Raw genomic sequence first — 17279 nt, 5'->3', positions numbered from 1 at the left:
ATATACTCCATGGCTCTGGCTTTCCAGGCACTCATGTATGACACAAATCTGTGTGCTTTGCTGACGCATCTAATCTGTCTGTCTGCCTTTCTGTCTGGGTGTACTCTTTGTACATGGTTCTTTATATATATATATATATATATATATATATATATATATATATATATATATATATATATATATATATATATATATATATATATATATATATATATTTATATTTATATTTATATTTATTTTTTGAGCACCTAATTGTTATTGGGGGTGCTGTTAAATGCATAGGCCTATATTTATTACACTATTACTCTGAGATTCTGATTATTGCTGTAATTGTTTTCTTATTAATATTATTTGAAATATTATTGTGAATTAGTTGAGTCAATTTCTCAAAACTCAAATGAGTCACTGAATCATTTATTCAAACAATTCATTCAAAAGCACTGATTCATTCAGAAAAAGAGCATTGGATAGTCTTTGAAGGAGTCATTGAATTGTTAACTCCACCAATTTGTTCGAACACACTTATTCATTCAGGAATGGAATCCATGACTGTCTTTGAATACATCAGTGCATCATTCATTTCACTCAAATAATTCATTCAAAACATACTGATTCAGTTAACACGCTGTCGTTGATTGTGGTTTGACTTCATATGGCACCATTTTCTTCATATGTCACCCATCTGGTGACTGTACATTTATCCCTCACTTGTTTGTATAAGAGTGTGTAATAATATAAAACCGAAATCCAGTACTCTACCAGAAAATGCCCATTGCACCACTGCCATCATTCGCTGTTGATTCACATCACATCAAATATACATCAGATCAAACATCAACATCCTGCATATTGTGTGCTCATGTAGTTAGTGCATATTCCAAGTGGAGATGCAGAACAGGTGTGTCATAATGCCAGGCTCTTCGCTGAGCAACAGGTGACATCACACCTCACTGCAGTGGCAATAGACAGAGCAGCAGGAATTGTATTCCATCAGCACCGGCGAATTGAAACGCAAACTAATTGACTTTAGTCTCACCAGCTTAGAATGGCACTCCTTCTCCATGTGGGGTTTCTCAGAGCTGGCTTCGGCCCTGTGGGAAACTCAGTTACATCGTCTAACTCTCACATTAAGTTTTAATCACAGCCATGTTCAGTTTGTTTGTGTAAAAAACAGTTGCATTTGTTCTGTACTGAATTCTTAAATGAAATAATAATGGTTGTTTGTATATGAACTTTAAAGCCATCCATTCTAGTGTACCCCTCAAAGTACTTTTAGCACATTTATGCATTTTTTTTTTTTTTACCAATCAGATGCTCGCTAGAATGAGAATGTCCCTCCCCCTGCAAACAAATGTGCATGGCTATAATGTAACCAAAGCCCTTCATTACTGTATGTCTTGCCCAGACTCCCTGTTGCAACAGCAAATAAGTCAGCGCAGAACAGAAACATGCTTTTGTCAAGTGGTTTCATTGGGTCTCTAGGTGATTGTGATTGTCTAAGTGTTATGTAGCATACTATGCTAGACATGGTTATCTTAGTCAGGGATGATGCAGGCACACATTCTCACACCCACCCTAGAGTTTGGAGGTGTTTGCAGTGGTGAACACAAGCAGAACACCCCCATCACCTAAATGCTGTGGCACACCCGCTGTTAAGTAATGGCCAGTGCTTCTTCAGGGCCATTAACTTAAAACTGCGATGGAGCCAAGAGGCCCTTATAAATGGACACAGGAGTGGAGGTAAATTATGCCAAAATTCAGGCAGCAGCAGCCAAAGCCAGTTCTCTATCCAGGTGTCACTTTGTCCAACTCAATTTTGCACTGTAATAGAGGCGAGTGGGTCAGCCACTTCTCTCTCTCTCTCTAGTTCTTTTTCTCTGCCTTACCCTTCAGTACCTCACAGAAGAGTTTCTCCCAGCTAGGCCATTTACTTGTGACGCTCTTTACTTCACACCGAGGAACACTTAATTCCAGCTAACACCAATCACATGGACACTGCACTTCCCTTCATGGCTGCCGCTTTATCAACTGTCCCCCCTGCCCTTCTTCTGTTCCCAAAATAGTGTTCTTTCTTCAGTGGAAGTGTTCTTACCACTTGAGAAATATGATGCATCAAGGGGTGAACTGTAAGATGTGTTGTTTGACCGGTAATGGAAACATAGTCCACCTTTGGGATTGTTTCAAAAATCGAATTATATCCTTAAAACTAATATGCGATTATTCAAATTTTATTTTTAATTAATACTTATTTTCTAATTAATACTATTCAATAAGGACACATGAAGTGATTTAAATACATTTTTAATGTTACAAAAGATTTATGTTTTATAGACATGAAATAAACATCACTTACTTTCTATCCTTAGACATTTCTAATTATTTGAATGAAATGAAAATAGCATTTTATGTAATTGATCTGAAATGTGGCCAAATCTCCAAATATTGTACCATTTTAAAAAAAAAAGACATGGGCCCAGAGTGCATGGTCACTGATTGGGCTTTTCTGAGAGGGGAATACTTGAAATGAAAAGTGGGTGAATTATCATCATTAAATCTTTCAGTCTCCACTAATGTGGGATTTTAAGAGCAATCACTGGTGATGTGGCTTAGTCTTTCCCTCCACCTCATCCAGACCCTTGAGCACCCTGGGTCAGAGTCCACCTAACCTCTCGCATTCCTCAGAGCCTTTCCTCCCTACCCCCTGCCCTCTTTCCTCCTGTCACCTTGTCTTTCATCTCCCTCCACCCGCCCCCTTGAAAATTCGCTTTTTGTGTTTCTTTACAGCCTTCAGATTTGCCATGAACCTTCCTGAAGCAAACTTGCATTTCACAACCCCAAACTTCTTTGGGATTTTCTTCCTTAATCAATGCCCCCCTCGTTTTCATCGATAAACCGAGAGACGTAAGGAGTCATTAAAGATGGAGACGGCGAGAGGGGGAGGGAGATGACTGGGCCGAGAGAAAGCCAGAAGGAAGGCTTGTCAGTATTTATTTGCAGAGAAGCAGCAATTTAGCTGCACTGTCTGAGATTTAAGAACAGGAATAGTCGTTTCTCTCGCTCACCTCAAACTCCTCCTCTCATCCTCTCAATCGCTCCCGTTTTTTTCTCCAGCAAATGCTGATTGATCGAGCTTTATGAACATGAGACTGGGGCTCCTCATAGATTTTTAAATTAGTGGCAGCTTTGCCCCAAAGATGTGTTATCGACTCATGAAATAGAAGCGGAGCTTAAAACACTCCCACTTTCCCCAGAGTTTTCTAAAGCCTGATAATTGAAAAAAGTGTGAAGTGTGAGTCTGTGTATTAGAGTTAAGCAAAAGAGAGGGAAAATTGTTCACTTTGCACCTTTATCTCTTTAAACGCATGGGTATAAGTCTGTTTTTTTTTTTTTAGGAGGAGATTTCAGTGATTTGGTCATATTAATTCTAGGTATCTAACAGCTCTAGTCTTTTTTTCCCTTTCAGTTTATCTGTCCGCTGACCTCTTGTAGCTCTGTATTATATGTGCATCTCACCCTGTGGTACTGAATGAGATTCTCCTATTGATCCACTGAGACTGAGTGTATTTTCTAAATGAATCATTGTCTCTTTCAGCTTGATTGTCCAGTTTTTGCTGTGAACATGTGATTCAGAAGAACCAGAGTTTCTGCGCAACATACATCGCCAAACTAATTTGCAAAAATAATGATCGTTTTCTAAAATGGATCAGACAAATAGAAAATACTCAATTAGTTGGGCCAGTATTGCTGTGTTTAGCTAGTCAGGACACTTTAACATACAATGCTGTAAATGGTGTTGTACATGCATGCTAACATCTCTCTCTGTCTGTTCTCAGGATCCGATATGGCCATCTTCTGTTTGCTGTGCGGGAAGCGCTTCCAGACGCAGACGGCTCTGCAGCAGCACATGGAGGTCCACGCAGGCGTGCGCAGCTACATCTGCAGCGAGTGCAACCGCACATTTCCCAGCCACACCGCACTCAAGCGCCATCTTCGTTCGCATACAGGTCTCTCATCAGCTCTATACTACTTTAGTTTCTGTGTCTTAACGTCACGCATTTGTGCATAAACCGACAGCCTCGGGAGCCACATTTTTGGAATGAATCAGAAATACTAATTTGATTCTTTAAAGGTTTATGCACATCCGTCAAGCCAAATGATTATACACGCTGAGATGTGATTCACCCTGTAGAGTGTTTAAATCAGGATCCTGGTACAGTCATTGTGTCGGCTTTTTTCCCCACCCGTCATCTCATCACCTTCTGGATGGAGGTGGATGGAATGAAGATAGCAGGCTGAAGTGACATGTCATTTAGCGAAAGGCCACAGCGCTGTGATGGCTTGTGACAGCGCAGATATCACCCTCCCCAGTCGTGCTAGCCCTGCTATAAGCCGGTTTCATCCCCATGTGGCCAGGCACGCGGCTGAGCAGATGCGACGACTCGGGAACGGTCTCCATTACTGTCTCCGAATATGAGACGCTGGAAATGAATCCCATTTTCTCCAGAAAGCCTTTTTCACCCTTCGTCTCTGACCTTAAATAACAGTCTGATGTGTCAGAGTTGCTTTACTTGGCGGCAGCAGGAATGAATATTTGAAGCGAAAGAGGGAGATGAGCAAAGCCCGCCTGTTTACAGGCTGCCCGGCCGTTATTGGGCGGCTGATGGTACAAGACGGCCAAGCGCTTACTGTACTCACTTGTCCTCGTCCGACTGCACATCGGAGCCGACGCTCCCGCCTGCGCGCATAAATGTCAACGGTCTGCTTTGCCGCAGACGAGGCGGAGGGATATAGAGGCTGTGACGCAGCGTCGCGCTAGTTTGAACCCAATTCTCTGTGGGCGTGTATTAAATTACAATGAGCGCTAGCAAGCACCCCGTTTAATGTGATGTGGGGGCTTTTGTCAAGAAGCTGAAAGGGAAAAACTGCTATTGGCACTTGCAAAAACCACCGAAAATAAGTCTCTGATTTATTTATTTTTTTAAAGAGGACAAAAAGGAAGAGACTCTGCTCGCGTTTTAAATCTCCTTTGATCTTCTTAATCTCATTCACAGTGTATTTTTTTAATGCTGGAAACTGAGTCGCAGATATGATAAGCACTGGATATTCCTCAGAGCCGTGTTTCCCAACCCTTTTATCTTATTCATTCCCACAACACCATCAATAGGGCTCAAGTACCATTTCATCAATACCACACCAGAAATTTTAAACTTTGAAATTGTGTACTTAGTAGTATATCATCTAGCATTAACGTAAATGCAATTAAAGTCACCATTATTACATTGATTTACTTTAATAACAATCACTACTGTTTGTTACTCACCAAGTGGCCTATATACAACTTAATTTGCCTTTCAACTATACTTTCTCAAAAACTTTTAATTTTGCAGATGTGAAGTTAAGTTCATAAAATGTGGGTAACTTTGTTTTTGGAATTTTAAATTTGTACTTATGTTATACATGCAATACTTTGGTTTCTGTGCTTTGTGACGAGGAGGGTGGGGAGGGAGAATATAGTTAATGGTTTTGAAACGTCGTCCTCAGAAATCTGCTATTCTCCGATGTCACAGGAATAAATTACATTTTAAAATGTATCAAAATAGAAAACAGTTATTTTAAATTGAAATATTTCGCAATATTGCAGTTTTCACAGTATTTTTGATCAAATAAATTCAGCCTTGGTGCATGAAATGAAAAGTGCACTAAATACATAAAATTGTAGAATACTATATAATAATTTGACAGCCCTTATTTTTTAAGTGAGCAAAATCAATGTATTTTCTGGGATAAAGTACAACTTTGCTGAAACAATGGTGCGATAGCTCGACGTATCCCTGATTTGGTGGTATGCAGTGGTGCCCACTCAAAAAGAACTTAAATGAGTGATTATGGCCCACACAGTCATTACTCAGTTATTCAAACCCAGTCATACCTTGTCCTAAATGCTGATGCGGAACCAATTTTAACAGGATTTCAGAGAATGATTACACGCGTTTCCGCTGATTTTAGAGAGGAATTTTTGTTCTTGAATGTACTTGCTCATGTACGTTTACAGGCGCACACAGTGTGAGCGAACGCTGGCATCCATTAGGGCTGATAATCATGGCAGCCCCCTCGCTCCCCCCCCGATTCCGCATGCTGCCGGCCGTGCCTCGTTAATATTCCGTTGTTGTTCTGTGCTTGTGTTTTATTCGGAGCCCATTTTCCATCTGCGGCGGGTGTTTTGTGTTCGCAGCTGTGTTTGATAGTGCAGCCCAGTCGAGACCCTGGCAGTGATGGATCCTTGATTTACGCTGCTTAGCGCATAATAAACTCGGCCCCTGCCTTAACGTAAGCCTTGGCCCTGCCAGGCGGCTGGCGGTGCCCGCAGACCCCGGCCAGGTACGCCACCGCAGCAGTCCCCTGGGGCATGGGGACGCATGTGGCAGCCCCCAAGCTTTCCAAATGTCTTTCCCGCCCTCTTTGTGCCTCGCAGCCACCAGACTTACACACAGACACAGAAAGGAACTGAAGAACACGCAGTCGGTGACAGCATCTTGATCTATCACCTTGTATCTTTACTGCCTCAAAGCTTAATGTATTCCAAACAAAGCAAAGCCGCCAAACAGAATTTGATAAGCAAATTGCCTTCTGTTTATAGCAGTGACATGCTCCATTTACATAACAGGTAGCCTAAAAAGAAAAAAACACCAGGCGATATGAATTTGTGCCTTGTGGTATCGAAAGAGAGCTGTCACAAATTATTTTGTCAAATAGAGATTAAAGATGCTTTCACCAAAGGGTAGAAACAAGCCTGCGGATTTAACTCATGGTTAGTTTTCTGGAGGCTAGCGCAGATGTCTTCGGTTGAAGAGCCAGCTTAGGTGCAATTAAAGTCAGGTGAATTTGGTGTGATTGCTATGCTCGTCGCGTGCCGGAGAGTCAGGGAGCGTGATGGATTGTGTTCTCTTCTGCGGAGGAGGCATTTTGAAGCGCCAAATTTCTTTCAGCAGCTGATAACTCCATGCACACAAATAAATACTGTCACTTTTATTGATTTCTGAAATGTATGGGTATTTTTTTTCTTTACTGTTTCATGTCGTCGTCTTTTTTTTCTCCCTGCATTTTTTTTTCTCTCCCATTACTTGCAAAGCGAAGGCTGTGGAGCCCGAGCAGCCGTGTAAATGTGAGGCGTTTAGCTGCGTCTCGCCACAAAACGTGCCTGAGGAAATTGACATTGTCTGGTAACGGGAGGCGGCGAGAGTCTGAGCATGACAGTACATAACGAGAAATGCAATTTATTCCCAGGCACGGTGCCGCTCGGACAGCCAGATAATGAAACGCGTAGGTCATAGACGATGACTTAAACCCTTCGCACAGAAGTGAAATGCATTAAATATGGGGAACATTACACGCCTGGCAGAGTCGCGCATCTGTACGGACAGAGAGTGATATATGGTTAGCTGATATGGAGACACAGAAACGCAATTAGTGCAGAGAGCAGAAAAAGAAACACCCCCGCATATCATAATATCACTGATTACTGACCTCTGAATATCCATTACAGAGCAGGACGATACAGGCGACAGACAACTGGTGATGGTGTAATGGCTTAATTTAAAATAAATATCATAGTCCAGCTGTATAATGCTTTGTGAATGGAGAAAAATCACTTGTGCTATTGTATAGGTCTTTTTTTGTTTTGAAATTTTAGAAAGTTTTCTTTTATTTAACTTTTATTCTTTAATTATTATTTTTTTTATACTTAAATGCACTTTTTATTATGTTTTCTGACATTTTAAAACATTATCATTTTACAGCCTTTTGTGTGTTTATCTGGTTGAAATTAAATGTGACTGATACACACTGGATACATATAATACAATCCATTGTATTATTTCCAATGATGTGTATCATTGTAAAACAGAGTATAAAGTCAGTGTAAACACTATTTCTTTATCCCTATCAAAACATAGTTTGAGTATCAGCACAACACCGCAACATTGCAATTTGTTGGCACTAGGCGTACAGAAATGACACCTTTAAGTGTAATTTAGGGGCGAAATAAGGTGATTATTGTTTATGATTAACTCACATGTATCATACTGACCGGTCCTCTGTTCAGCAGGTGACCACCCGTTTGAATGCGAGTTCTGCGGAAGCTGCTTCCGAGACGAGAGCACGCTGAAAGGACACAAGCGCATCCACACCGGAGAGAAGCCCTATGAATGTAATGGCTGCGGCAAGAAGTTCAGCCTCAAACACCAGCTAGAGACCCACTACCGTGTCCACACAGGTACTGTGCACTGCTTCCTGTTTATCAAGCCTAAAGAATTGAGAATGTTAACATTATAGGCCTCCCTGGTTTTTAGTAACACTTTTGATCCAGTAACATGCCCTGCTTAAATCACGTTAAGCGCTACAGAGGTATGTCGCAGCTTTGTGTTATCCTTGTCAGCAGGTGAGCATCATATCTGATCTTTTAACCAGTTCTGCGGCCGATGCCAGTCTAGGCCATGCCTCTGTTTGGCTTCAGACCTGTGTAAAGAGCCCCCTTTCCTCTGTTAAGGTGATATCTGATTGATTCTCACGTCTTGGCGCTCTGTAAAGCCCACACCAAAGGGCAGGCCATTTCCAGTGCTGTCAGCTCGCTCTTTGACAAGGGGATTAGTGCGGTACTGTAGAGACCAGGTCACACAACGGGCACCAAACTGTCCCCTCCTCTCTGCCGCTCAAAAAAACGATACCGTTAAGCCAAACTATCAAGAAAGCCTGTCAAATAATTGGCTTCTTTGGGGTGGGGATGGAGCAAAGCCTCGGCGGCGAGCACACAGCTCCCGAGATAACAAGAACAACGACAAGCTCACAGTCAAAGGCCACCGCATGCAAAAAGGGAGCCGCTTGATGAAGCATCGACATTGGCAGCACCGCTGGCTGTCGATGGCCAATCAATAACCCGGCTCCATTTGCAATTCATTATTGCCTGGTTATCTGAGGCTGCCCTGTTTACAGTGCAGTTAAAGTACACTGACCACACGTGCATGTATCACTGGAGTCCCGACGGTTTAATGACCGTCTCATTAGGCCATCCGCATACGCAAACGCAGACGGACGTGACATTGCTCGAACCTCCGAGGTCAAGGTTCCTCAATCCCTCCGTTAAACAGAAGACCTGAGCAAACAACGCAGAGACTTTGCATTTCCCAGGATGCCTTTACCCAACACAAGCATTCTTCAATCCTCAACTTATCAATGCTTTCCCTAGTGACATTTTTAAAGGTCAACGTTTAGATGACTTATTTTCACTGTCAGGGGAAATGTGCTGCGCTTTGCGTTACAGTCTCTTTAAGAGGTTTCTTAAATAGCAACTTTCTGAACCAAAGACAAATCTGCTGTTTAACTATGTGGTTATTTTGTCCTATGCAACATTTACTGCTGTTTTTGTTTTGTTTTTTGTTTCTCAAAATTGCTGCAAAATTGTCATACACTTATTCTGTTTTGAGAAAAAGAGTAATATTGTAAAATGTTATAATATATTAATATATTTCAAAATGTATTTTGTAATTCATTTGATTTAGATAATTAAGATGAATTGTCAGCAACCATTACACCAGTCTTCAGTGTCTCGTGATCCTTTAGGAATCATTTCAATATGCAGAGGGAACTTTTCTTTTTATTAGCAATGTTGGTTGCACTTTATTTTACATGTACTTACAGTGTAGTTACCTAAGAAACTACTGGTTAATATAAGGTAACTGCATGGGTTCAGGGTTAGTACCTAGTTATTGTAATTGCTATAAGTAGATACTATGTACATGCGTAACAGGACTCTAAAATAAAGTGTTGACTTCAATGCAGATGAATATTCCTGTCTGTTCACAAATATAAAAGCAGAACCCAGTGTACAGCATCTCTTGATGTGTCTTGCAAAGTCTTGACATTTTGTATTCTCTGTGCAGGTGAGAAGCCGTTTGAGTGCAAGCTCTGCCACCAGCGCTCCAGGGACTACTCGGCCATGATCAAACACCTGCGCACCCACAACGGAGCCTCTCCGTACCAGTGCACCATCTGCCTGGAATACTGCCCCAGCCTCTCCGCCATGCAGAAGCACATGAAGGGCCACAAGCCTGAAGACATCCCCCCGGACTGGAGGATAGAGAAGACTTACCTGTACCTCTGCTATGTCTGAAGGGGGGGAGGGGAGGGAAGGGGAGTGGGAGGGCGAGGGGTTAAAGCACCTGGAAACACAGTCAGGAAACGGACGGATTTGTCGGATGGCAGAGGCAGAGTGAGAACGGGAACGAGAAAGACAGAAATCTTACCCATCAGTATCGCAAAAAAAAAAAAGCATCATGTTGTAGCCGTTTGTCCGTTCACAGCACGGATCATATAGGAGGTTAATTCTCTACATGTCCGCTTAATATACTTAAATATGTCTCATATCAGTCAAACGACACACTTCAACAATGATCCCTCCCCTTCGTAAGGACGCCCTCTCCTGGTACACCACAGTAGTGTGAACGAGACACAGTGTTTATCTCAGTGCACGAAGCACTTAGATCCGTGCCAGTCAGGTACTCCACAGCAAATATGAACCGTCATGTTCATCAGGGTCATTACTGCAAACTGGGACGTAAGCTTCCTGCAAAACGTGTTGCCCAGCTTGACAGTCAGTGCGTAGATCCCTCCTATATGATTCACATTCATTAAGGGCTTATTGGTTTAACCAGTGTACAAATCAGCTAAGCTCTCAGTACTCTACTTATCAATGTCATTTCACTTTTTTTATTTTTTTCCTCTCCTCTCGGCATAGCTTCGTGCCGCATATTACAAGCTAACTTCACGACGACAGTTTTTGTTTGATGCTGATTTCTCAAGCGCCACATTTCAAGTACATGTTCACGTTAGCTCTTTCTTTGCGCCCAAGTCTGAAAAGCAACTTGGCAATACATACAGAACATCCATTACACACTAGACATCTAATCAACTGTTTATGCTGTTGTTATAGAGACCAAAATGATGACTAAAGCTGCTTTTGTCAGTGGCTTGTAGACAGAGCGGCACTGTGACGTACAGGGGCTCGTCCGCACATATCCGTGTGTTCGCAAGGCTCGGGAACGCTGGGAGGAAAGAACAGAGCAGATCAACTCTTTTGGTTTGATTCCTATCGCTTTGTCTGTGTTTCCTATTGTTACCTTGATTTATTTCAGCACATCGTACTTGAATTACCTCGTTTTTTTTTTGTTTTTTTTTGTGACCTCATGTGCTAGTGTTTTAATTTTTCCTTTGTATATTTGATCGTTTGCTTTGCGTTTGTCCTTCGAGCAGGGGAGATATTGAAGCGGCGTGCGCTTTTAAGTACTTAAGAAATTAAGTGCCATGGTGAAGAGAGATTATTTGTCTTTTGTTTATTTTCTTTGCATTAATATTACCAAACTTGGTATTATGTTGTTTTTTTTTGTTTTTTGTTTTTTACTAACCCTGCTTGTTGAAGAGCTCGTGGGTTTGGTTGTTTTTTGTAAGCTACCTCTAAGTTTTGTTTCTTTTGGTTGTTTCGTTTGCAAAAAGCAAACGTTTTGCGTTTTGCATTATCGCAACTTCATCTCACGCTTTCAAGTGTTGTATGTCGGAAGCGAAGAATATGAAAGGGTAAGATTTGCTTATAGGAAAAGTGGATTACAAAAAAAAAGAAAAAAAAAGTCATAACTTTCCCTATCAGCCCCCCCCCCCCCCACCCCTGTAAATGTTACCTTAAGAGCAGAAAAGAGATTTCTGAAGCCTTAAGTTCGGGGTCGGAGTTGATCTGGGAGGTGCGTATATGGAACAAGTGAAGTGTAGTACTTTAAAGTCTGAAAAAAACAAAACAAAATGTTAAACTTGAAAATATGTGAATAGAATTGTAGTTTTGTAATGTGAAAAAAGAAGGTTCACAGTGCGTGAGCCACCAAGAACAGGTCATATACAGCAGTGCATTGTGCGTTGGACAATTGGGACTGCAAGTGGTAATCAAAGATGAAAGGAAGGAAGGAAAAAAAAAAAAACTCAAATCCTGTCAGTTGACATGTTTCTTTGTATGAGTGTAGTCCTGAGCAAGAGCCAACAGAGGCCATTTGATATATAAAATTGTGATATTTTTGTATTAAGTGTCAGTCCCTTTTTCCATTTGTTGAGGTTGCTGCGGGGCAAAACTTTGTAGTTCTTTTTTTATATCATTATTCTCTGGTTTGAATCGTTTGCCTTGCTCCTCTTCTGTAATGTTGGACAGTGCGTGATCCTATAGTGATAAATGTTGCTTTCTGGATGTCAATACATTGCAGGTGAAGGACTAAATCAGCCACATTCTCCTTTGTGAAAATAACAACAACAAACAAAAAAAAAGAGGTGATGCCAATGATCAATTCCATTGCACACGATCTCTCAAACAAAACAATCAATGTTGCCAACGTTTTGTTTTTTACTTGAAGTGACTAAAAAAAAAAAAAAGAAGGGATGGGAAGACGCATCAAAGGAAACGTAATTGTTGTGTGTCTTGCCGTTGTTTTCTGGAAAACACTGTGAGTTCGGGCATCTTTTGCCCCCTGTGAGAATTTTAAAAAACTAGTAGCTCCATGAAATAAGGCAGAAATATATATTTTGTTCTGTAAATGGATAATGTCGACTGATGTTAAATGGGTAAAACAGAGTTTTGCTATATGTGGCAACAATACGAGATATTAAGTCACATGCTAGTGTAACACTTTGATTTTGTACTTTGCTTTGAGTGTGTGTTTGAGGCTGAGAGAGTGTGTATTGTGTGTGCGCGCGCTTGAGAGCACGTTAGTGTCAAATGCACTAATCTGAAAGTCATGTTCTATGCCACTTTTCTCTCACCATGATTAAAAAAATACTGGCATTGATATAGTTCTTCCCTCAATGTTCTTCGGATGTTTCTGTAATATCTTTGTGCCTAAATGAAATTGTTCAACAAATTGTTCCACATATATCTGCTTAGTTTCTGTATTTTCAAGCAAATTATTGGTGTCTTCAGGGCTCCAGGGGTGCCATGATGATCGATTCACGTGTTTTAACAATTCTCATTTGGTCTATTTTCAGTGGTTCCACTGGCGACCGATCGAATGCAACAAGCATTGTAGTGTTTTCACTACCGTTCCAAAAGACGAGCTAAACATTCCTTGGATAGGAATATGTGCGTTTTTCACAATGAATATCCTGCTTTGAGGGGGAAAACTTAATGTTTGAGAATCAAACTTGCTTTTTTTCGTTTTTTTTTTTTTTTTTGCCTCAGCAACAGGTTTGCTGGTTAAACCTTTCAACGACGTCCCTTTAACATTCGGCGAGTTGTTGATGGATGCGTTTGTACTGCCCCTACTAGACATGTCTTATTTGTTGTTTAAAGTACTTATGTTAAAGAAACGGTTCGCCGCGCGTCATCATTGCATCCCTGGAGTTGGCTCACTGTGTTCCAGTGTGGTGTTCTAGAAAGAGTAGCCATTTCATGCTGTGTTGCCATGCATGTGCCATTGAGGTCAAAACTAAACTGTTTGAGTAACAAAGCACCAAGACGTTGTCTTTTTTTTATATATTAGCACTGAGGACCAATCGCCCTGTCGGACCAAGCATAAAGCTTTTTATGTATCAAATCGGTTTCTCTCTTCCCCCTCTCTCTACTGTATCCCCCTCTCCTTTACTGGCTTGTCTGGGTTTTCTTTTCTCCCCCATTGTGACAGCACAAGTGCCAGTCCTGTTGCTCTTTAAGAATATAGTGTTTTGTTTCTTTTGTTTGTTCTATTATTATTATTATTTGAATTGTTATAGTTACGTCTACCTCAGCACCTAATCTTAGCCTAATCTTAGAAGGTGCCCAATTTTTTTTTTCTTTTTTTTCTCTGTTTGTTGTCAATTGTACACGTTTTTATTTGCATTAGAGCTTTGCAGCGGTCCTTTTGTCTTTTCCAGCAACATGCTATTTTTTGTAGCACTACTTTCTGTATGTTGTGCTACAGATATTGGCATCAGTTTCCTGATGTAGTCTTTCTTTCGGTGTAGGATCAGACACATCTCTTTGTAACATTTCAGTGTTCTCTGATGGAGTGTGAAAAAATAAAGAATTTAAAGAGATTGAATGCTGCAGGTTTTCTTCTCAGTGTTGTCACCAAGTAAATTTTGTGCCTTTAATAGTGAAAGATATTTTTTACATCCTACTAACAGTAGATTGTTTTTGTAGTGTTTTTTTTTTTGTATTTTTTTTATTTTTTTTTATTTATGAGTCTCAAAATAACGATGTTCAGTTGTATTCCTTAAATCTGCAGTTAGAAAAAAAAAATAAAAAATGGACTTAAGTTTGTCTGGCTTTTCATCTGTTCAACTCACAGTTATTAATCCTTTATACAACAATTTAAATATTTTGTCATTTATTCACCCTCATGTAGTTTTAAACCCATTTGATGGACTGTCTTATGTGGAACACCAAAGGAAATGTGATGTGGAATGTTCAAGATGCTCTTCTTTATAAAATAAAAAGTGAATGATGACCACAGCTGTAAAAACAAGATTACATAAAAACTTACATTTACAGTCTGTTTTCAAAAGAAGCAGAAATAGCATGGACTGCTGCTCCTGGTCACCATCCACTTCTATTGTATAGAAGAGAGAAGCGTGAACAATGTACAGTACCAGGGTATATACAGAAATTCTTAAGTTGAATTTAATAGCTTTTAATACCCTTTTTAATACCTTCACAATATTTTTGAATACCAGCACGACTTCAAGCTGCAACTTTAGCGGTGTAAAGTGAAAAGTAAAGGTTTTTTGTTTGTTTCAAGTCAATAGATTTTGATTCATATGAGAGAGAGAGCAAGAGTGGAGAGAGTGGCTCTCTCTCTCTCTCTCTGCTCGTTCTTTCAGTTAACATGCACCCTGTCACAAGCGCACCAGTCATCTACATTAGGCTACTCACTGATCAAATAAGGCTTTGGCGGTCGCCAAAAAATTTTCAGTGCAGGAAAAACCCTCTCTTAAATGACTGAAATAGAAGCGAACTCGCAAACAGGTTTGGCAGCAAACCAGCCGGGTACCCAGTTTGTTTCTTGCGCCGCACGCGAACGAACACCACGTCACATGATATCGCTCAGGTCCTACTCGCAACATAAATAAATCAACGTGAATTTTTGGAATTTTAAAAAGAAAGGCCTGCACTTAACACAAATTGAAACTCATAGGCCTAGTTGGATGGGTTCGAAAATGTAATACCTCGTCAGATGACGTTTATTACTTTGTAATACTTTTTAATGTCCTTAATTTTTGGCTAATTTCATTTACTACCTTTTAATACTTTTTACAACCCCGCGGACACCCTGAGTACATGCAGGCTTGGAAACGACATGAGGGAGTAAATGATGACAGTGTTTTCAAATTTTCTCTTTAAATCACCTGAAAATGTCTGTTCTTCATTTTGCTTAATTGCTGTTGTTCATTATCGGCGTCTTGAAGCCTGTAAAACAAGGTTAGACAGTTTGATTAAACATTACTCGTTGGCAGTGTTGAGGGAAACGCATTACAAGTAAAGTTACGTAATCAGATTACTTTTTTCAAGTAACTAGTTAAGTAATGGATTACTTTTAAATTTACGACAAAATATCAGTTACTTTTTCAAAAAAGTACAGCATAAAAAATAGAACTTTTGTTTTTATTATTAAAAAAAACAAATAAACTCAGCCAAGGTGAGAAAAGGAATTGCAAAAGTAAGAAAATTTAACTAATTAATGAATATTGTAATGCATTACTTTTAAAAGTATCTTCCCCAACACTGCTGATTAGTCTGATTCAGCCTTATTATTTTTTATTGGGGGAAAAAGTGAGTAGGAAAAGCCTACTAAATAAAAGCTCATGGCTGATACATTTTCATTTAGCACCACCTGCAGCTGAGATGATGGCAAATATCCTACGGACTTTAATATTACAGTTAAAGAGAGTAGGGGGGACAAAACAAGACGGCGATCTTGATGCGAATACATTATCCGATGAATCCTTAAGATAGCAAAGTGGAGTCACAGGTAGTGTATCATTAAGAGAACAAGTTCTGTGTCTTCACTGCCTGCTCTCATTACCATTCGGAGGGAAATAGACTGAAACAAAAGCAGTCTCTGCTTCTCTTTTATTCTGGGGGGAGACAAGCTGAGAATACAAACCTCAGTGCTTTAGTGAGTCTGCCTGTGTTCATTACATAGAGCTCTGTGTTAATACCAGGAACCATCTGAGCAAATAATGGCAATTCGCTGCTATGCTAATGCTCCCTCTGGTATTGTATCTGTCTAGCACTCTCTCTGTGTGTGTGTTTGAGTTATGATCCTGTTGAATTATTGTAAACAGCTGCCAGTGTTAAGGCTAGACACACAGCGAAAGCTCAGCCTAACTGCTGGCAAATTTTTGTATTTATATTTTTTTGTATTACGTAAATGAAAACAGACAAGTTTTATGTGATCACAAATTACGAACTTATTTATTCGTGTACTGAATACTTTCCACATAAATATGGAATATGTATATATTATATCATAAGCAGTGGTTCAGTAAGTTCTTAGTAATTACTTAAAATTACTAGCTACTAATTACATCTTCAGCAGTGTAATTAGATTCCTGTACTGTTAAAAAAAAAAGCATTACTACTTTCTAAATCCCATATCAACCTCGACCAGTTATAGACCTAATATGCGCCAGAGAAACGAGGGCGCCGCCATCTTTAGAATATTGTCTTTTAACTTCCGTTTGTTGGGTGATTCTTCAATTAGGGGAACTTTTATGTCCCCAGGTTATACATTCATGTTAAAAATACTATATTATAAAATAAATAGTTTAGTTATTTCAAATATGTATTGCACCGCCAAAAAATGTTATACACTAAAATCAGTATTTTTTCCATTTTAAAAAATGTTTTCATCACTAATATTTGGCTACTCAGGCCTTGTCCCCAACCCAGACTTTAAAACTTATCTGCTCTGAAAATGTGATAAAATGTTATCAGTTCATTAAAAAATCATAATATATGTTTAAACAATAACTTAAAAAGGCACTTGATGCATAATTTGGGTTCATATCTGTGCAATTTGTGAATATTTTTAACAATTTAGTATTTACTGTCATTACCGCGACAGTCTATGATTACAACAAGGATATTTTTGAGGGTAAGACTTGTTTATGCCGTAACCATGGAAATGAAGACTAGCAGGGGAGCACATGTCAGCCATGAATGAACAGTGATATTTGATGTCTGAAAAGTAAGTAATTTAATCATGAATTCCTTCTGA

The 17279-nt window shown here is 39.8% G+C and overlaps 1 protein-coding gene across 2 annotated transcripts in view; it reads left to right on the top strand.

The window, feature by feature from the left end:
- Positions 1–12438, top strand: part of zbtb16a (zinc finger and BTB domain containing 16a) — a 109149-nt gene extending 96711 nt beyond the window's left edge. The window contains exons 5-7 of one of the 2 annotated variants that reach the window (XM_081390189.1): positions 3834–4004; positions 8105–8272; positions 9936–12438. In XM_081390189.1, the coding sequence (XP_081246315.1) occupies positions 3834–4004; positions 8105–8272; positions 9936–10165 (569 nt within the window). In that variant the 3' untranslated portion in view covers positions 10166–12438. Of the gene's footprint in view, positions 1–3833; positions 4005–8101; positions 8273–9935 lie in introns of both variants that reach the window. The other variant, XM_081390188.1, reaches the window with a different exon arrangement.
- Positions 12439–17279: the final 4841 nt, after the last annotated feature.

The sequence above is a fragment of the Scardinius erythrophthalmus genome (assembly GCF_964197995.2).
Source record: "Scardinius erythrophthalmus genome assembly, chromosome: 17".
Taxonomy (NCBI): Eukaryota; Metazoa; Chordata; class Actinopteri; order Cypriniformes; family Leuciscidae; genus Scardinius; species Scardinius erythrophthalmus.
Note: the sequence above shows the minus strand (reverse complement) of the source record. Positions and strands in the feature narration are given on the sequence as shown.